Source organism: Tamandua tetradactyla, chromosome 15 (genome assembly GCF_023851605.1).
Source record: "Tamandua tetradactyla isolate mTamTet1 chromosome 15, mTamTet1.pri, whole genome shotgun sequence".
NCBI classification, from domain to species: Eukaryota; Metazoa; Chordata; class Mammalia; order Pilosa; family Myrmecophagidae; genus Tamandua; species Tamandua tetradactyla.
Window position 1 is genome coordinate 55,728,433 of NC_135341.1, and position 22,771 is coordinate 55,751,203.

Below are 22,771 nucleotides of genomic sequence, written 5' to 3' on the forward strand. Positions count from 1 at the left end.
CTTACAGAAACATTAACGTGACACAGCTGGCCCAAGGGTTTAGGGTAAGGGATTGTGGACCTATTACTATCTCTAAATCAATGCTTCTCACTCTTTTGGTATGTGAGAATCATCTGGAAAGTTTATAATGATAGAGACTCCCAAGCCCTCACCAGAAGTTCTGGTCCAGTCAAGTCTGCAGCAGGGCCTAAGATTCTCTATTTCTAATGAGGCTCCCGGGTGATAACTGATGCTTCTGGTTCAGGGATCAGGCTTTGAGTGGCAGAATTCTGGGAGGCCTTCTCAGCACCCGGAGCTTGGCTGCCTTGGTCACAACATCCTAGTCAGGCGACCTTTGCCATGCTCCTGACTGGTATTGGGACAGGGCAAGGAGGGCCAGCATCTAATTCCCTGGTCCGTAAGGCGTAGTGCTGGGCAGCAGGAAATACAGAAGATTAGCCTGCAGGCTTTAGTTATTACAGATGGAAACTTTTACCAGCCCCCACTCTGGACATTCAGTTAATACCATTTACCCAACTCACATACGCTTTGAGAGATTATAAAGGTGCTCCTTGGAACAGTAAATAAAAACCCCAACCAGAAGCCAGACATAACCTGCAGCGTCCGTAGGCACCAAATGATGTTTTAAAAAATTTGGCTATTAACATTTTAAAACTGGAAAGATCATACAAAAACCCAGATTTCTGGATTCTCTGAGAGTGGGGGTGGGGGTGTGGGGGGAGAGCCAAGGAGAAGAGCTAGCAATCCTGGGACCATTTTTCCAGTTTATTTCTTGAGGAAGTGAAGAATATTCTCAAGATGTTTAATATGCTACGAAAGAGCATGGGAGGCAATAATTCAAAACCAAGCTCAGTGTCCTCATTTGCATGATTTGTCTGTTCCCTTTATACATGAGGACGCGCTCTCAGATGAATAATTACTACGGGATTAGAAGTGCAGGTCTCCCACGTCTGGCTGCAGCTCTTATTTACTGCTTGGGCAGAGAAGCAACTGAAGCAGGATGAGATTAGAAAAGAAATGCTGGATGGAAGTCAGGAGACATGGACTCCAGCTGTGTGTGAATCTGTGCAAAGTGACATGATTCCAAACATCAGTTTCCTTTTCTATAAAACGGGGTCACAACCCATAATGATAAATTCAGATAATGGATGAAATCACTGTAGAAATTAGGGTGAACCACAAGAGAGAGTTGTTAATAGTACATTTTTTTCAAATGTACTATTAAAGGCAATATTAAAATGTTCTAAATTCATGAAGGAGAGATTTAGGCTTGGAGAAAAGACAGACTAATGAGCTATACCAGAGATCATCAAACTATAGATCCAAAATTCTTTAATGGAGAATCTTTCCTTTTGGATATGGGCAAACAGTCAAAAGTCCCTCAGGCTGTTTTCTGACCTCAAATGAGACCTGTTTCCTTATAGGATTTAATTTAGCTCTGAAGGCAACGCAGAAAGGAAAAAGCCAGATGATTTTGAGAGATGATAGCACTGTTTGAAAGGATACGCTGCCTTTAACTCTAATCCACAATCCACTAGGCTATATTTCAAATTTAGTTAAGTCAGTTATTTGGAACTGGATATTTTTCTGAAACAGTGGTTGAGAACAAGAAAATTGGTGCCACTTCAAAGCTCCATTTTATATGTACACCTATGTGGCACAACTTGGATGAAGATAAAAAAATCATATGGCCGCTGTAAATTCACCAGTAAGATAGTAAATGTTCCAGGCCAAGGGAGACCTCACCTCCTGTCTATGAATTCAACTTAGGTCCTGAGCATTCAGTCTTCCAGGTGAAGCAAAATATTGTCTCTCTGAAGATTTCCCAGCTGACTTAAGTTGAGATGGTAACTTCCATTACACTGTGTATGTACCTCCCCTTTAGCCTGCATCGTAGTAATACTGCATTGATGCATTTTCTTAACTATTTCCTTCTATAACATGCATCCCTTATCCATTTGTCTCACATCTAGCACAATGCCCAGAGCCAGGACAAGAATCCAATCATCTTTAATTAGTCTTATTTCCAAATGTGAGGGCACCAATTTGTTCTAACAGGAGTCTCCACTTTTAGTTCTAGCCCTTTGTGCACAGAGTGCATTCCAAATCAAAGGGCTCTATAGTCCAAAAGGTTAAAAGTCCCAGCTCCAGGAGGGTTTTGAAAGAAGGGTGACACCCTAACATACGCATTTCCAGACTGACATCAGTTACAGGGAAGTCATTAGCAACAGTCTACATACGAGAATTGAACTTGAGTCAAGGGGACTTGATTCAGACGTTAGAGAAATGGTTTGCATTTTGCCTAAAAAGAATTCTTGGAACTTCCAACATGCCCAGTTCCACACTTATGCATAAAACACATAGAAGATACTTGATTTATATGGAGATTGTTGGCTGTGTTGGGTTCTCCACCACTTGACTCATCCTCTGTTTGCAAAGAGACAATCTAGAATTGACTAGAGAAAGACTAAGTTCCCTCCTATTTAGCGGGCAACAGACAAGAATATCATCCATGGGCTTCCTTACCACCGTTGTCCAGGGCACCTGGGGAATCCTGGTGTAGGTCATTGTTATGTAGATGATGAGGAAGAAGACGGTGAGCACCCAGTAAAACACAGCTACAAACATGACCCAGCCAAATGCAGGGACCCGGAAGTACTCAGTTCCAGCAATGAGTGTCCATACCAGCAGTCCCAGAACCTGTCAAATGATAGAGACGGTGGCAAAGAAAAGGGAGGGAAAAGGAGAAAACAAAGAAGAAAATGGGGCAGAGAAAAAATAATTAGGATACCAATGACAACTTTCAGGCATATATACACAAACACGTGACTTGAAAGTATCATGGGGGACGCAAACTCATGTGCCAACAGATTCTAGGAAGATAAGATAAATGAACATAGCAGGCTGGGCAGGTGCCATGACTGACAAGAGAATGTCTTGTCTTAAGCAGCCTCGACTCAATTCCAGCCAATGGTTGCTGAATTGTGGGCCCGTTCTTCCAGAAGACAAAAATCTCAGGTTTGCACATGATCATCTTAATTTTCAAAGGTTAGTACTAATGAAGAGTCTTAAAAAAACACCTCACAGGACAAAACGACACACATGTTGGCTGGAATTCATTCACAAGCTGATACTTGTAAAGGGAGCAAGACTACAGCTCCGCTCAGAGGTGGTCCCAGGCCTGACCTGCTCTCAAGGGAGGAGCCTCTGGGCATTCCCATCCGCCAGTGCTGCCCTTCTTAGAGACAGCACATGGCCTGAGAGATTCCAGGGAGGACAGCCAGAAAGAACCCAGGCCCGATAGAGTCACTCAGTGTTTTATTAAAAGTTGCACCTCTCCCCCAGTAACAGTTGTCCAAATCTGTGCCGGTGCCGAGTGAGTAGAAATCTAAAACCCCATCAACATCAGTCGTTGCTTAACTGGAGACCTTCAAGGAAAAAGAAACTAATCTAAATCACGTCTTCAGTCCCCAACAAAGGAGGGCCAGAGCAAGGTGTGCATCTCACGTTCCAGCACCTTGCAGGGATTGAGGAGGCCTTACTCCTAATGAAAAAGTGCGTGAACCACACACACTGCCAGGAGACAGCAACAGGATTCCCAGGCAGATTCCGTTGGCAAGTCCTGGTTTGCTGTGTGACCAGGACCAGTTATTTCATTTCTGCTTTAGCTTCCCTTGTGGTAAGTGGAGCACAGTACTAAAGTAGTACTAGTACCAAAGCTACAAATAGTTTTCACTCATTTCTTTAAAATTTGAGCACCTATGTTATACCAGGCTTCCTGCTATCAGGCTCTGGGGATAAAATGGGGGAACATATTGCACGGACCCTGCTCATATTCAACTTAAAGTCTAGTGGGGGAGAGAAATACTTTTTACAATTACAATTATGAAAAAAATCCTACAGGGGAAAATAAAGGGTGTGATAAGGGTCCATATAGTGGAAGGACCTAATGCTGTTGGTGGGAGCGAGAAACATCAGGGAAGGCCATACTGAAGAATGTCATTTCAGTTGGACCTGAAGTCTAAGAGCTGGCGAGACAGCAGCAGGGAAACAGCATTCTAACAGCACAACACGGGCCAAAGTCTGGAGGTAGGAAGGCTTTGCTGCTTTCTAGACCCTGTAAGAAAGTGTTGTTAGACAGGACATTGGTGCAAGGTGTTGAAGAAGTTGGTTAGGGTTAGATTAAATGGACTAGAAGGCCTAAGGATTTTGTGCTTTATCCTAAGGGCAGTGGGGAGGGTTTTAAGCAAGGGAATGATAAAATTGGGTTACATTTTTATAAGCATACTCGGGCTGCATGTAGAGTATGGACATGTGGAGAGGTTAAGAGGGGAAGGGTGAGAAGATAAATTCAGAGACTGTCACAATAATCCAAGTGGGATGTGCCTGTCTGAAACTGTTATGCACCCCGGAAAAGCCATGTTCTTTAATCCCGATTCAATATGGGTGAGAGCTTGTGATTAGGTGGTTTCCATGGAGATGTGTCTCTACCCACTCAAGGTGGGTTGCTTACTGGGGTCCTTTAAGAGGGAATTATTTTGGAAAAAGCTTCAGAGCCAACGAAGAGAGAGACATTTGAAGATGCAAGAAGAAGCTGTTTGAAACCAAAAGCCAAATGACCAGCAGGTGCCAGCCACATGCCTTCTCAGATCGCCTTTTATTCAAGGAATCTTTCTTTGGATGCCTTAGTTTGGATATTTTTATGGCCTTAGAACTGTGAACTTGTAACTTCCTAAGTTTCCTTTATAAAAGCCAGCCCATTTCTGGTATATTGCATTTCTGGCAGCATTTACAAACTAAATCATGGGAGAAGGTGATGTATTCAAGACCAATATGGTGGCAGAGAATGGAGGAGTGGATTAATTCAAGACAAATTTCAGAGGTAGACAAGACTTTAACAGATTAGATATGGGGATGGGAAGCACAAGATAAAAACAGAATGACCTCCAGGATTCTGGGAAGATTTCCTTAGTGGATTAGGGTGGCATCTGTTCAGCTGGAACAGTGGAAGGGGAACAGGTTAAGGGGATTGTTGTTCATGAGCTCAGTTTTCAATCCACCCAGTTTGATATGGATGGGGACCTCCATGCAGAGATTAGAAGCAGATACTGTGTCAAGAAGAGTTTAAGCCCCTCTGGAGGAGGAATATTTACTGCGGAGAGAAGTAAGCCTTCAGATAAAGGTGTCTGAGGCACATTTTAAACTGTTTCCTGAAAGGAACCCATCTCTCTAACAGCTTGAATGCCTGCCCTGGGGAGCTGGTAACAAACTAACTGTTGCTGTTTTCTCCTCTTTACAACTAGAAAGTTGACATTCTTTTATCTGCTTGATATTGTATATGAATTTCAAAGAAAAGATGCTTCAAGGAGATGTATTTTTGTGCTTACATCTGTGGCAACACAATTTATCTAAGGTGAAGATGCACAAAACAGGATGGAATTCCTGAAAGCACTTAAGCTTCACAGTAATGGAGTCTTTTGGTTTAAATTCATCCTAACTGACAGGTAAGCCTATACACGTTATTTTTGACATTCAGTTGGAAAAGTCAGACTGGAAATAGGTATAATCAGGCGTGGCAGGCTCTGAAACATCACAGTCTTCTTGGTTCAAATAGAAAGAGTCAGAAGAGCCCCATTGATGATTTATACAGAAAACATAATGGTGAGTGAAGAGCCCAGAAAACAAGTGGGCTAACGGAATCTCTCCATAGGACTGCAAGGGTACAAGAGCTTCTAGCACAAACTCGTGTCCAGCTAAACAGTCTCAACCGGCAGCTGTTGGCTGTGAACGTGGTGGTCATCTTTTACACACAGGAGTAACACTGTCAATCGAACCATTGCTTAAACAGCAGGAAATCTTGGCCCATCAACTCACCACCCAACACAGTAAAAGGAATGTCCCTGTAAAGAAAAGGATTGTTGGGTAGAGTGCAATACTAGTGGTCAATGGGAGGGAGGGGTTAATGGTATGGAAAGTATGAGGTTTTTCTTTTTATTTCTTTTTTCTGGAGTGATGCAAATGTTCTTAAAACGATCATGGTGATGAATACACAAATATGTGATAATACTGTGAGCCACTGATTGTATACTTTGGATGGACAGTATGGGTGCATGAAGATATCTCAATAAAATATTTTTTTAAAAAAGAAAAGAATTGTTCTATTCAAGGAAATTTCTGAAGTAACTGAAATACATCCAGCAGCAAATGTTCTTTCTCCCACTATAACCAAGACTGATGGAAATACTTCTACAAAAATATCATTGATCTCCTGCTTTGCATGTGTGTATATGTGTGTGTTTAAGACAAACCCTAGCCCTCTATTTGCTTAGACTCCAAAAATACTGTTCACTTTTACTCTGATAAGCCTTTTTTTTTAAGCTAAGACTTTTTTTCTGAATGGGAAAGACTTTTATAAATTCTTAAGTGATAAATGTAGGTAAAAAAAATTAACACACAAGAACATAGAGAAATGAGCCTCCCCCCTTCCTGCCCACCAATTTTAAATCCTCAAGAGAAACCAATACTAACAATTTTGCATCTATCCTAACCTCTTTCCTTGCATTTCTAACCACCCACTTATATATCCTTTTTCTCCTTCTTATAAATATGGATCACTCTGCACACATTGCCTGTATCTTGCTTTTTTTTTTTAGTTACAATGCCGTGAAGGATAACCTTCCACTCAGATGGCACACAGATGCCAATTTCAACAGATGCCCAGTTTTCCATAATTTGTGGAACCAGTCTTCTTTTTTTTATTAATTAAAAAAAAATTAACAAACAAAACATTTAGAAATCATTCCATCCTACATATACAATCAGTAATTCTTAATATCATCACATAGTTGCATATTCATCATTTCTTCGTACTTTTGCATCGATTTAGAAAAGGAAATAAAAAGACAACAGAAAAAGAAATAAAACGATAATAGAGAGAAAAAAAAAAACTATACGTACCATACCCCTTACCCCTCGCCTTCAAACTGAATTTATTTTAACATTTGTTCCCCCTATTATTTATTTTTATTCCATATGTTCTACTCTTCTGTTGATATAGTAGCTAAAAGGAGCATCAGACATAAGTTTTTCACATTCACAGAGTCTCATTGTGAAAGCTATATCATTGTTCAATCATCATCAGGAAACACGGCTACTGGAACACAGCACTACATTTTCAGGCAATTCCCTCCAGCCTCTCCACTACATCTTGAACAACAAGGTGATATCTACTTAATGCGTAAGAATAACCTCCAGGATAACCTCTCGACTCTGTTTGGAATCTCTCAGCCATTGACACTTTGCCTCATTTTACTCTTCCCTCTTTTGGTCGAGAAGGTTCTCTCAGTCTCTTGATGTTAATTCTCAGCTCATTCTAGGTTTTTTTCTCAGTCCTTTGATGCTGAGTCTCAGCTCATTCCAGGATCTTTGTCTCACGTTACCAGGAAGGTCCACACCCCTGGGAGTCATGTCCCACGCAGAGACGGGGAGGGTGGTGAGAATGCTCATCATATTGGCTGGAGAGAGAGGCCACATCTGAGCAACAGAAGAGGCTCTCTTGGGGGTGACTCTTAGGCCTAAATTTTAAGTAGACTTGACCTATCTTTTGTGGGTTTAAGTTTCATGTGAACAAACCCCAAGACTGGGGGCTCAGCCTATAGCTTTGGTTGTCCACACTGCTTGTGAGAATATCAAGAATTCAACTTGGGGAGGTTGAATTTCTCCCCACTCTCACTATTCCCCGAAGGGGGCTTGCAAATACTTTTCCAGTCACTGATCAAATCATTCTGGGATTCATCGGGGGATCACTCTGGACAAACCGACAAAAACTCATGTGCTACCTGAGATTCCAAGTACTTATGACATTCAATCAAACTATCTACATTAGTTATATGAGGAAATGCTCTAGTCAAAATCTAAATTTTGTAACAAATAAACATTTTTTGCTTTAGTCTTACACATAATGTGACATTTTAAAGTACTAGATATCATCTATTTTCAGCACCCTACAATAATGACAATCCTTTGTTCTTCCTCATGCAAAAACATTTTTAAAATTTGCACATTGTACATTTCACTATTATTATACACTCTAGGCATTCCTAGATTATACCATCTCGATCTTAAACATCTATCTTTCTTTCTGACTAAATTTATGTCCCCAGCCCTCCTCCCTCTATCATTCTCACATGCAGTTTCATTCAATGTTTTAACATAATTATATTACAATTAGGTAGTATTGTGCTGTCCATTTCTGAGTTTTTGTATCCAGTCCTGTTGCACAGTCCATATCCCTTCAGCTCCAATTACCCACTATCTTACCCTATTTCTATCTCCTGATGGTCTCTGTTACCAATGACATATTCCAAGTTTATTCACTAATGTCGGTTCATATCAGTGAGACCATACAGTATTTGTCCTTTAGTTTTTGGCTAGTCTCACTCAGCATAATGTTCTCTAGGTCCATCCATGTTATTACATGCTTCATAAGTTTATTCTGTCTTAGAGCTGCATAATATTCCATCGTATGTATATACCGTCTGTTGATGGACATTTTGGCTGTTTCCATCTATTTGCAATTGTAAATAATGCTGCTATAAACATTGGTGTGCAAATGTCCATTCATGTCATTGCCCTTAAGTCCTCTGAGTAGATACCTAGCAATGGTATTGCTGGGTCATATGGCAATTCTATATTCAGCTTTTTGAGGAACCGCCAAACTGCCTTCCACAGTGGTTGCACCATTTGACATTCCCACCAACAGTGGATAAGTGTGCCTCTTTCTCCACATCCTCTCCAGCACTTGTCATTTTCTGTTTTGTTGATAATGGCCATTCTGGTGGGTGTGAGATGATATCTCATTGTGGTTTTGATTTGCATTTCTCTAATGGACAGGGACATTGAGCATCTCTTCATGTGCCTTTTGGCCATTTGTATTTCCTCTTCTGATAGGTGTCTGTTCAAGTCTTTTTCCCATTTTATAACTGGATTGGCTGTCTTTTTGTTGTTGAGTTGAACGATCTCTTTATAAATTCTGGATAATAGACCTTTATCTGATATGTCGTTTCCAAATATTGTCTCCTATTGTGTAGGCTGTCTTTTTACTTTCTTGATGAAGTTCTTTGATGCACAAGAGTGTTTAATTTTGAGGAGCTCCAATTTCTTTCTTTTTTTCTTCAGTACTCTTGCTTTAGGTGTAAGGTCCATAAAACCGCCTCCAGTTATAAGATTCATAAGACATCTCCCTACATTTTCCTCTAACTGTTTTATGGTCTTAGACCTAATGTTTAGGTCTTTGATCCATTTTGAGTTTACTTTTGTATAGGGTGTGAGATACGGGTCTTCTTTCATTCTTTTGCATATGGATATCCAGTTCTCTAGGCACCATTTATTGAAGAGACTGTTCTGTCCCAGGTGAGTTGGCTTGACTGCCTTATCAAAGATCAAATGTCCATAGATGAGAGGGTCTATATCTGAGCATTCTATTCGATTCCATTGGTCGATATATCTATCTTTATGCCAGTACCATGCTGTTTTGACCACTGTGGCTTCATAATATGCCTTAAAGTCGGGCAGCGTGAGACCTCCAGCTTTGTTTTTTTTCCTCAAGATACTTTTAGCGATTCGGGGCACCCTGCCCTTCCAGATAAATTTGCTTATTGGTTTTTCTATTTCTGAAAAATAAGTTGTTGTGATTTTGATTGGTATTGTGTTGAATCTGTAAATCAATTTAGGTAGAATTGACATCTTAACTATATTTCGTCTTCCAATCCATGAACATGGTATGCCCTTCCATCTATTTAGGTCTTCTGTGATTTCTTTTAACAGTTTTTTGTAATTCTCTTTGTATAGGTCTTTTGTCTCTTTAGTTAAATTTATTCCTAAGTATTTTATTCTTTTAGTTGCAATTGTAAATGGAATTCGTTTCTTGATTTCCCCCTCAGCTTGTTCATTACTAGTGTATAGAAACACTACAGATTTTTGAATGTTGATCTTGTAACCTGCTACTTTGCTGTACTCGTTTATTAGCTCTAGTAGTTTTGCTGTGGATTTTTCAGGGTTTTCGACATATAGTATCATATCATCTGCAAACAGTGAGAGTTTTACTTCTTCCTCTCCAATTTTGATGCCTTGTATTTCTTTTTCTTGTCTAATTGCTCTGGCTAGAACTTCCAACACGATGTTGAATAACAGTGGTGATAGTGGACATCCTTGTCTTGTTCCTGATCTTAGGGGGAAAGTTTTCAATTTTTCCCCATTGAGGATGATATTAGCTGTGGGTGTTTCATATATTCCCTTTACCATTTTAAGGAAGTTCCCCTGTATTCCTATCCTTTGAAGTGTTTTCAACAGGAAAGGATGTTGAATCTTGTCAAATGCCTTCTCTGCATCAACTGAGATGATCGTGTGATTTTTTTCTGCTTTGATTTGTTGATATGGTGTATTACATTAATTGATTTTCTTATGTTGAACCATCCTTGCATACCTGGGATGAAACCTACTTGGTCATGATGTATAATTCTTTTAATGTGTTGCTGGATTCGATTTGCTCGAATTTTGTTGAGGATTTTTACATCTATATTCATTAGAGAGATTGGTCTGTAGTTTTCTTTTTTGTAATATCTTTGCCTGGTTTTGGTATGAGGGTGATGTTGGCTTGATAGAATGAATTAGGTAGCTTTCCCTCCACTTCAATTTTTTTGAAGAGTTTGAGCAGGGTTTGCACTAATTCTTTCTGGAATGTTTGGTAGAATTCACATGTGAAGCCATCTGGTCCTGGACTTTTCTTTTTGGGAAGCTTTTGAATGACTAATTCAATTTCTTTACTTGTGATTGGTTTGTTGAGGTCATCTATTTCTTCTTGAGTCAAAGTTGGTTGTTCATGCCTTTCTAGTAACTTGTCCATTTCATCTACATTGTTGTATTTATTAGCATAAAGTTGTTCATAGTATCCTGTTATTACCTCCTTTATTTCTGTGAGGTCAGTGATTATGTCTCCTCTTCCATTTCTGATCCTATTTATTTGCATCCTCTCTCTTCTTCTTTTTGTCAATCTTGCTAAGGGCCCATCAATCTTATTGATTTTCTCATAGAACCAACTTCTGGTCTTATTGATTTTCTCTATTGTTTTCATGTTCTCAATTTCATTTATTTCTGCTCTAATCTTTGTTATTTCTTTCCTTTTGCTTGCTTTGGGGTCAGTTTGCTGTTCTTTCTCCAGTTCTTCCAAGTGGACAGTTAATTCCTGCATTTTTGCCCTTTCTTCTTTTTTGATATAGGCATTTAGGGCAATAAATTTCCCTCTTAGCACTGCCTTTGCTGCATCCCATAAGTTTTGATATGTTGTGTTTTCATTTTCATTCGCCTCGAGATATTTACTAATTTCTCTTGTAATTTCTTCCTTGACCCACTCGTTGTTTAAGAGTGTGTTTTTGAGCCTCCACGTATTTGTGAATTTTCTGGTGCTCTGCCTATTATTGCTTTCCAACTTCATTCCTTTATGATCTGAGAAAGTGTTGTGTATGATTTCAATCTTTTTAAATTTGTTGAGACTTAAATTTGTGACCCAGCATATGGTCTATCTTTGAGAATGATCCATGAGCACTTGAGAAAAAGGTGTATCCTGCTTTTGTGGGGTGTAATGTCCTATAAATGTCTGTTATGTCTAGCTCATTTATTGTAATATTCAAATTCTCTGTTTCTTTACTGATCCTCTGTCTAGATGTTCTGTCCATTGATGAGAGTGGTGAATTGAAGTCTCCAACTATTATGGTAGATATGTCTATTTCCCTTTTCAGTATTTGCAGTGTATGCCTCATGTATTTTGGGCCATTCTGGTTCAGTGCATAAATATTTATGATTGTTATGTCTTCTTGTTGAATTGTTCCTTTTATTAGTACATAGTATCCTTCTTTGTCTCTTTTAACTGTTTTACATTTGAAGTCTAATTTGTTGGAAATTAGTATAGCTACTCCTGCTCTTTTCTGGTTGTTATTTGCATGAAATATCTTTTCCCAACCTTTCACTTTCAACCTATGTTTATCTTTGGGTCTAAGATGTGTTTCCTGTAGACAGCATATAGAAGGATCCTGTTTTTTAATCCATTCTGCCAGTCTATGTCTTTTGATTGGGGAGTTCAGTCCATTAACATTTAGTGTTATTACTGTTTGGGTAGTACTTTCCTCTACCATTCTGCCTTTTGTATTTTATATGTCATATCTAATTTTCCTTCTTTCTACACTCTTCTCCACACCTCTCTCTTCTGTCTTTTCGTATCTGTCTCTAGTGCTCCCTTTAGTATTTCTTGCAGAGCTGGTGTCTTGGTCACAAATTCTCTCAGTGACTTTTTGTCTGAAAATGTTTTAATTTCTCCCTCATTTTTGAAGGACAATTTTGCTGGATATAGAATTCTTGGTTGGCAGTTTTTCTCTTTTAGTAATTTAAATATATCATCCCACTGTCTTCTTGCCTCCATGATTTCTGCTGAGAAATCTACACATAGTCTTATTGGGTTTTCATTGTATGTGATGGATTGCTTTTCTCTTGCTGTTTTCAAGATCCTCTCTTTCTCTTTAACCTCTGACATTCTGACTAGTAAGTGTCTTAGAGGACGTCTATTTGGATCTATTCTCTTTGGGGTGCGTTGTACTTCTTGGATCTGTAATTTTAGGTCTTTCATAAGAGTTGGGAAATTTTCAGTGATCATTTCTTCCATTAGTTTTTCTCCTCCTTTTCCCTTCTCTTCTCCTTCTGGGACACCCACAACACGTATATTTTTGCGCTTCATATTTTCATTCTATTCCCTGAGCCCCTGCTCATATTTTTCCATTCTTTTCCCTATAGTTTCTTTTTCTTTTTGGATTTCAGATGTTCCATCCTCCAGTTCATTAATTCTAACCTCTGTCTCTTTAAATCTACCATTGTAGGTTTCCATTGTTTTTTTCATCTCTTCTACTGTGTCTTTCATTCCCATAAGTTCTGTAATTTGTTTTTTCAGACTTTCCATTTCTTCTTTTTGTTCATTCCTTGCCTTCTTCATGTCCTCCCTCAATTCATTGATTTGGTTTTTGATGAGGTTTTCCATTTCTGCTCGTATATTCTGAATTAGTTGTTTTAGCTCCTGTATCTCATTTGAACTATTGGTTTTTTCCTTTGACTGGGCCATATCTTTAATTTTCCTGGTGTGATTTGTTATTTTTTGCTGGCATCTGGACATTCAATTACCTTAATTAGTTTATTCTGAAGATTGCTTTCACTTATCCTACCTAGGGTTTTCTTGCTAGATGAGTTTGTTGTCTATCTGTTCTTTGACCTTCAGTTCAGCTTTTTCTGGGACTCTAGCTTAAGTTTTGTTTAACAGAGGGTAATTTTTCAGTTCTTGTTTTCTTGTCCTGCTTGTAAGGTGCCTTTTCCCTCCCCACCCTTAGGAGGGTCTACATAGGTATTACAGACTCCAGCCGAGTTTTCCCGGACTAAACTGGCCTCCTTTCGGGGGGAAGGAGTCACCTGCGGCAGTTTTCCCTGAGTGTGCGACCCAGCAGGTTAAAAGACTTTCCTGTGAAGTCTCTGGACTCTGTTTTTCTTATCCTGCCCAGTATGTGGCGCTTATCTGTCTGCGGGTCGCACCAGCAAAAGATGTTGTGGCTCCTTTAACTTTGGAAGACTCTCCCTGCTGGAGGTGTGGTGGAGACAGAGGAGAGAGGTTGTAGGCTGGTTTTAATGGCTTCAAATTGCCAAACCCTGGGGTCTGAATTCCTTGAGAGAGGGATTCCATCTGAGTTGTGTTTCACCCCTCCCCTGGGGAAGGCTCAGGTGGGAGACAGCCCTGAAAGCAGTCTGTTTCTGCGTATGCCTGGGGCAGTTGCAGCCTGTGTAATCCCGCCACTGAATCCAGAGGCAGCCAAACCTCCATAGAAACAGCCACAAAAGGCTCTGTTTCATCCCCTTTCCTCTTTTTTGGTTAGCCCAATAAGCGACCTCCGCCTTGACCAGTTTCACCTGAGCTGGGGGCCTATTTTTAGTAGTCAGAATTTGTTTATTAATGCCACAATTGGTGTTTGGTTGGACTCAGTCCCTGCTACTGTTAGAGTCTCTTTCCTTTCCCTCCAGGAAGCCATCTGTGGGGGAGGGGTGCCGGGCGCCGGCTGCCACGGCTTGGGAAACTGCTGCGGCTTGGAGAACTCACTGTTCCTGAGACTCGCAGCCGGTCCAGCTGGTCTAGACTTGGGTACGCTGTGTGTCCGGATCTATCATGGCTCCAGGAGCTGTTCTGTACTGTTTCTGGTTATTTAGTAGTTGTTCTGGAGGACGAACTAAAACGCACACATTGCTAAGCTGCCATCTTGGCCCCTCCTGACCACCCAGTCTTCTTTTGATGGAAATTTAGAAGGTCTCTTTTCTTTTTTGTTTGCTCAAATATGCCCAGGGAACATTGTTATATGTGCATATCTGAATTACAGGATAAATTCATGGAAGGAGAATTTCTAGGATATTTTAAGCTTTGGAGATACTGCCTAGTTGCTCTCCAAAAACTTTTTACTCATTTACCTTCTCGCCATGTATGCATGCCCTTTCCTTTCATTCTCACCAGAATAAATCCCTATGTTTTAAATGATTAAAAACCCAATAAAAAGAACCATTTTTTTTTTTGCCTTTCACTGCTTTATTGACATATAGCACAGAGAAAAATGCAGTCCTAAGTGAACAGCTCCTTGAATTTTCACAAACTGAACAACCCTGTTCACCCAGCATTTAAATGAAGAAACTGAACATGACTAGCATCCTGGAAGCCCCACTCTCCACTTCCAGTTATCCCTGCCCTCCTCCAAGGACAACCACCACCCTGACTTCTATTACTCTAGACTTGTTTTACTTGTTTCTGAGCTTCATATAAATGGTATTATATAGTATGCACGCATGACCGGCTTCTTTTCCTTAACTATGAGATTCATCCATGCCATTGAATGTAGTGCATTCATTCTCCTGGCTACATGGCAGTGACTCTCAAACTTGGGTGAACATTAGAATCACCTGGAGGGCTTGTTAAATACAGGTAGCTGGTCCTACCCCTTCCATCCCTAGTTTCTGATTCACTAGTTCAAATTGCGAAGCCCTGGGGTCTGAATTCCTTGAGAGAGGGATTCCATCTGAGTTGCGTTTCACCCCTCCCCTGGGGAAGACTCAGGTGGGAGATGAGTTCCCAGACAATGCAGAGACTGCATTTGAAGAACTATTGATGCATAGTATCCTTCTTGTATCTGTCTTAATTTGCAGTTTCCAGATGTTGCAAATTGATGGTAGAGCATCTTTTCAAATACTTACCAGCTATTTATGGTTCTATCTATATCTATTGATAAATTAAAAAAAATCATTTTCTTATTGATTTGTATGAGGTCTTTTGTAAAAGGGATAGTAACCTAACAAGATATATGGCAAGTATATATATATATATGTATTTTAATTTTAGAACACTTTTTATTTTGAAATACTTTCAAGCTTACATGACAGTTGCAACAGTTATACAAACTCTGACAGAAGAACTCTGACATATCCCTCACCCAGATATTCAGAGCCACCAATTTTAAACACTTAGCTACATTTACTGTATCATTCTATCTTTCTATTTATCTATTTTCTAAACATTTGAGAGTAGGTGGTATACATCACACTCCTTGAACACTTAATACTTCTACGTGCATTTCCTAAGAACAAGGACATTCACTTATGTGACACATCTGTGCTGGTCTGAAGCTGTTATGTATCCCAGAAAAGCCATGTTCTTTTCATCCCATCTTGCGGATGTACACTTATTGTGGGTGGGACCTTTTTTTTTTCGCATGGGCAGGCGCTGGGAATCGAACCCAGGTCTCCAGCATGGCAGGTAAGAACTCTGCCTGCTGAGCCCCTGTGGCCATGGGTAGGACCTTTTGACTAGGTTTTCCCCCTGAAGATATGATCCCCGTCCATTCAAGGTGGACTTACAGGACTCAGCTTATTGGAGCCCTTTAAGAGGAAAACATTTTGGAAAAAACTTAGACACAGACGCTGGGAGATGCAAAAGGAAAATGCCCAAGGAGACACCAGAAGCTAAGAGAGACATCTGAAACCGGGAGAGAAAGACAGCAAAGTTGCCATCTGTCTTCCAAGAAACTGGGGATGCCATAGGCCTTTAGTGAAGGTATCCTCTTGTTGATGCCTTAATTTGGACATTTTCATGAACTTAGAACTGTAAATATGCAACCTGATAAATCTTCTTTGTAAAAGCCAATCCATTTCTGGAATATTGCATTCTGGCGGCATTAGCAAACTGAAAAATCATCTTAAACACTGGTTATTAAAATCAAGAAATTTAAAATTGATGTAATGCTTACAGTGTATATTCCATTCTTTTCTTATATCCCAATATTGTCCTTCGGGAATTTTCTTCTCCCTTGTTAGATCCTGGTTAGGATCTTGTATTGCCTTTAGTTTCTATTGTTTCTTTAATCTTTTTTTTTAAATTGTAGAAATATGTATGGCAAATAAATTTCCCATCCCAACCACTCTGAGTGTGCGATCAGTCACACTCACAATGTTGTGCTATCTTCACCATCATCCATTACCAGAATTTTCCCATCACCCTAAACAGAAACCCAGTATTACGCAGTAACTCCCTCCCCACTCCATCCCCTGCCCAGTACAAAGTAACTGGTACTCTACTTTCTGTCTTGATGAATTTGTATATTCTAGCTATCATATAAGTGGAATCATCCAATATTTGTCCCTATGCATCTGACTTATTTCCCTCAACATGAGGTCTTTGAGGTTCATTAATGTAATAGCATGTATCCATTCCTTCTGAGGGCTGAGTAATATTCCATTGGCTATATGCCTTTTAATGTTTTTATTGTTTGTTCTGATGTTAACTGTTGCTTGTTGATACCTGATGGATACCTTTAAGGTAAAGATTTCTATCTTTTAGTGAACTAAGAAGTTTCTTTTACTTCCTGCCCCAAGAAAAATAGGGTAATGAGCTCAATCAAATATATTTTCTGTACCTCCCTTTTAAAATTAGATGCAATATTCTTAATATGCTCAACTTTTTGACAACCCCAGGTCATCACAAACCTCAAATATTTCAATCACAGGTCTGGGCTGTAGAGTGAGACTGCTGGCCCCCACCCTGAGTGGACCAGGCATCTGTGTGTGGCTGTGAACAAAGTTTTTGAAGTTGAAAATCACTCTCTCACCTCGTGTGGCTCTCGGTGAGCTGATTCTAACAGCCTTCCTCTGCCCTTTGTAGCCACCCCCTCCCCCGCCCCATACATCTTCCTGATTCCATATCCTATGGACTAAGAAAACAGATATCTTAGATTTTAAAAAATAATCTTTACCAAAGATGCAGTCAGCTTGTCAGTGAGGACCTCTCCTGTAGAGTCAAGTCCATGAGATTTGTGACAGCTGTTCTGCTGCTCAGAGGAATTATCTCCTGGCTTTGTTAAAGGGTCTCATTTATTCAGATACTTACTGAGCATCTGCTGTGAGTCTGGGGCTATTCTGGGCACTGGAGGACAGAGCAGGCTACAGTGCTGCAGAACACAAGCTGGATGATCTATCTCTGCCTTTAGAGTGCCATTACCGCATCTGTACATCAGTCTTGAAAACATACAGGCGACTTTGATGATTAACTAGGCCACCCCCAGAGCAATGGACCAGGTAAGCTTTGACCAGGTGAGCTGTTGTTCCAGGTGCAAGCTCAGCATACCTCTGAAATACCTCACTGGGCTTTACATTATTTACCATGTGAATTCTTTTCAATGGAGTGGAGCTGGAAATCAGCTGTAGTAGGTTTACTCTTATGTAATACAATACAATATTGCTATGTCTGACTGCTCTTCTCTTGACAGTTGTTTGATATGGAACATGTGGTAACATTCATTCATTCTAAAGCCTCACAGGGTTCTCAGTGGAGGTACCATGACGGTCTCTGCCTCCAGAGAAGGTAAATTAATATTTAACTATAAACTGATAGGTCTTGTGAAAGGAAACTAGGCTAGGATGAGAAAGTAAAGCACAGAGACCTCACCAGGTCTGGATGGCTGAGGAAGTATGAGATGTAAATGGCTGACTAGGAGTTAGCCAGGTAAAATTCGGGTGATGGAGGGAATGCAAAGGCTCTGAAACAGACACCCTCTCTAATGAGTCTCAGGTATGCCCTGGTCTTATGCACAAAGACGAGATGGCAGCCCTGTCCCAGAGAAGGTTGGCCCGTGGCCTGGCATCCCACACCAATCTCCCAGGTAGCCAGCCACTTTTCCTCAAAATTGAGATTCATTTTGCGGTGGTTTAAGGGCCATAGAGCGTTAGTGCTGGAATTGCTCAATCCCTCTCTTTACAGATGGAGAAACTAAGTCAACAGAAGTTCAGGAGATGGAGCAACTGGCCTAGAGTCACAGTGGTCAAAGCAGAACTAGCACTGAGCTGTGACGTCTAGCCTGGTTCTATTTTAATTTACCTTAGAGAGCCTTGGTTTCTTGATTCCCCCCATTCCCCGCCTCGCCACTCTGGCTGGGGCCCCACTACTGCTCGCAGTGAGGGCAGCCTTTCGAAAGGCAGAGGTGACTTAGCGGGCAGAGCATTCTCTGGAGTTATCCTGCCTGGGTCCTTCCTGCTGCCCTTGGGCAAGTGACTGACCTCAGCCTCAGGTTTTTCAGCTATAAAATGGGGATACAGAAACCCTCCACATATGGTTGGGAGAGGACAAAATGGGTTAATAAGTAATGTATGCCTGGGTTGGTGATGTCAGCTGCTCTATCATGTTAATATCATCACCAGGGTTGACAGTGACTCTTAGGAGCCATCCCTGCCCCACTCTTTTTTTCAGGTTAAAAAACTTCCCGTTCTCTGTCATTCAAGATGTTTATACTTGAATGAAAGCAAGGAGTCCTGTCTGACGTTTTCAGCTTCTGGACGTATGGACTGAACTTGAGGACTCTCCCATGAGCAATCCTAACACAAGACATCAGGCCAAGAGAACTGGGAGTCTACGACCCTCAACACAGGCCTGCCTGCCCAGTGAGGACGCCCTCAAAGTCACAAGGCCCACCTCACTGCCGCGGTTACCGTGTCCTCTGTCCTTGTTTGGTTAAACAGTATAACGTTCAGGCCACGTGGCCTGGTGGAAAGGTTCCGGCTTTGGATTCTTACCAGCTGTGTGACTGGGCAAATCACTTTCATTCATTTAACCAATACTATTGAGCACCTACTAGGTGCCAGAACCCAGGGTAATCGTATAATATCTAGTACAAAATAAGGAAGTGCTTCACCTGCCTTATCCCATTTGACTTGCACAGCAGGCCCCTGAGAGAACGTTTATTACCATTATTTCACATGTGGGGAATCTCAGGCACAGTGAGTTAAGTAACTTAGTCCAAGCTTTTAACAACTGTGCTAAATAATATCCATATCAAGCATCAAATCATTTAACTTTTCTTGCTTCAGTTTCTATAGTACAGGGATAATACTCATTTTCTAAAATCTGTCTGATGTAGCAATATGCTCTATAAATGACAGCTACTATTATGATCAATAACTGAAGAAAAAAAGATTTGGCAGACCATAAAGCTACCCAAAAGGAAGAGCCAGGTCCAAGGTTGAAAAGGCCATTGTTTGACACTACAATGCCTGCTGTTTTCTTGCTTGTGTAATGGATGTAGCCTTGCCTAGGAGGCCACCAGCCTCTGTGCAAGCCCCTGGTCCTAAGTGGGTTCTGGTAAAAGTACCTGCCAGATGCCTCCACGCAAACCCATCCCTGGTTCTGCCCGAAAAGCCCCTTTCCCACAGCGTCCCAGTGATGAGGGGCCACCCAGGAGGACCGTCTTCAGGGTGTCAGGGGGCAGGAGGGTGCTGACCAGCACAACAGCTTTTTGTCTATTCCATCACGTGGCACTTTGATTGATTTTAAGTAGAAACAAATGTCCCAGAAAGGAAACAGATGGCAGCTCGTCTCATTTGCTCTGATGATTTAAACATCCAATCCAGGGAGTATGCTGCTCCCAATGCATTCCAGGAAGCCTCGGAAGAAAGTTGATACATTACAGAGGTTCACAGAAGAGCTGTTTCTGGTCAGCAGGCACACAGAGCCCCTCCTGGGCCTGGCACGGGGCTGGTGCTCAGGATAGAAAGGGGGGCAATGTCTGGGGTTTTTGCCCCCGAGGCATTTACCATCTAGTGCGAGACAACGAAATTCAGTTCTTTCTTCTTCACCAGGGGTTGACAAACCATGGCCCATGGCTGGGTGTGGCCTGTTGTGGGCAGCTCGGGAACCCGGCCATGCTCATGTGTTTATGTACTATCTTTGGCTGTTTTCCTGCTACAACAGCAGAGAACGTGGCCTCTGGCTTGCAAAGCTTAAAATATTCACTATCTGGCCTTTCCAGAAAATTGTGCCGATTTCCATTCTTTGCCATCTCAAGTACTCCCTACACCAGCAAATATACCCACATGCACAAATAGACACATCCTTAAAGTTTTGTTGCTTGCATTTTTCAAATAAGTCAGCTTATTAACACATGAGTCAGAAAAGATAACACAAAAAGTCTACCCTGTCCCTGGACCATCAAAGAACTACATTATCCTCAAGCTGACCTCTCCCTACATCTGCTGGCTATTTTCTTTATAGAGTCAAGGGGATCTTAAAGCCGGTCATCTCCACTCCTCTTTCTGATTAGTAGCTCTTCAGTTCAGCAGAACCTTTTCCCTTAGCAAGGCAACCTTTTCCTTTATCCACTAGAGGGCGTCCAAACACTGCTTATGAAAGATTATATCGCTATAGGCAGAAAGAACATGGTTCAATGAAGAGAAACCAGAGTTTACCATCTGTCTAGATTAGTTTCTATACTTAAAACACACGTACAAACATACACACAGATTCCAAAGAGCTGCAGGACATGGAAGAATAAATTTGACGCTCACCCATTAGAACCAGAAGTTGTCTGGGGAACTGATCTGGTAAGATACATAATCAACTGGCCGAGACAGGATTCATTCATAGACTGGAAGGGTACATTTAGTTCACAAATTCACAGCCCCCTCGTGTCCCTGCAAAGTTTTTACAGAAAGCGTGTCTGTCCAGGTCGATATCGACTGTGTAGCAATCTAGTAAATGGGAGGGCGAGGTTAGACTAGCCATTCTCAAATGGGAGCAGGACACTGTAATCTCATGTTGACATCTGGGGGCCCAAAGTCTCATAGCCATCACTTGATGTGAATCTCAGAGGGACTGAAATAAAAATCAAACAATGAGGGCTACCAATGCTTACTTTCATAAAAGATGCCTAGTGCTCGCCCCAAAGCTGCCAGGTGGGTAAGCCATACTCTCACCCGAGAAACAGGACTGGAGGCTCTCCCCCGAGACACAGGACTGGAGGCTCTCCCCCCACAGCCGGGGCTGCCGTTGCCTGCAGTGTGTCGCCTCTTGGTCTGCTCACCCTCTTGATGCTTAACTGCCTCCAAATGCAAGAAAAGAGACAGGGCTCCATCTTCGAGTGAGAGTTCTGCCCTTCCACCGTACAGGTCTCCCTACTTCCGTGGAGCTGAAAGAGCCCTAGCAGAAATATATGCCTCCTAGGAATTTATATTTGTCACACCCATTTTTTTTTTAATACTTCAGAATTTTTATTCAACAGTGTACACTTAACTGCCTCTTAAATTGATCTACAAATTTCCTGGGGTTGTTTGTTTGAATAAAATAAGTAAAGCTGGGTATGGCTGTAGAGTGTTCATATGTCGCATCCATTTTTAGTTCCATGGTTCCTGTTACCAGGCCCTTTTGTTTCTAACGTAAAAAAAATAATAAGAAGAATAGAAAGACAAAGGAAATTTAAAGTAAATTTAGGGGAGCCATAAATCATGTTAGTCAGCCCAGGAAACACCTGGGAACAGGCAATCTTCAACCCATCTGTTCCACTCAATTAGCCTGGGCACCCCTGACCCCCAGCTGGACCAGGCTTAGGGGGGCCACAGCCATGGCCAGTGAGGTCACAGCTGCAGACCTAGAGACAGGCCACCGCCCGACTCTGAGGAACTAGTCTGGGAATGTTGAGTCCCTAATAAGGTGAGTCTGACTTCCACGTTTTCTTGTAGCCTTTTTCCCAGGTGAGCTGGTCTGCTTCACATGGGAAGTGTCGATCACTTGCCAGCTGCTGCACCTGACCCCAAAAAGCCTGACTGGTCCTTGATTGTCTACACCTGTCGGGGGAGGATCAGAAATGCACTCAAAGCAGGAAGAAGGACCTTTATGGACGGGATCACACTGTCAGGCAATCTCAGAAAAGGAGGTGGACAGATGTCTGGGTAAGTCTGGAGACCAGTCAGGCTCTTCCATTCCTTCCAACTCAGATGGAAAAGCCCTGCTAGGATGGAGTTCTTGGCCCTGGCTAGGCCTCCACCCTCCCCACCTGGCAGAGGTGGGCTCACACTCAGGGAGCAGGCAGACATGTAATGAGAGATGGGGATCCCAAATGCGGCAGCAAACTCTCCACGCTCTCCTCCAGGATGGCCCAGGAGACCCTTCACTTCCCCTTCCAGAAGGGTGGGGTCGGTCAACTGAGGCAGGGGCAAGGCACCCAGCACCCAGCAGGGCAGGCAGTGAGAAGGGGCAGTCAAAGGGCAGCCACAATACATCTTCCTGCAGCTTCCACCTTAGGCAAAGCCTCCCTTTTTTCTGTTTTTTGCCAAAGGAGAGGAGTTGAATTTTAATTGGGAAGGAATTTAAATCTGCTTTTTACAGTAAAGT

At 41.6% G+C, this 22,771-nt stretch overlaps 1 protein-coding gene across 1 annotated transcript in view; it reads right to left on the reverse strand.

Moving 5' to 3' along the window:
• The window catches only part of CMTM8 (CKLF like MARVEL transmembrane domain containing 8), a 102,553-nt gene that overhangs the window by 7,956 nt on the left and 71,826 nt on the right, over positions 1–22,771 (reverse strand). Inside the window, exon 2 of the mRNA XM_077129918.1 lies at positions 2,527–2,700. Within this exon, the coding sequence (XP_076986033.1) occupies positions 2,527–2,700 (174 nt within the window). The remainder of the gene's footprint in view (positions 1–2,526; positions 2,701–22,771) is intronic.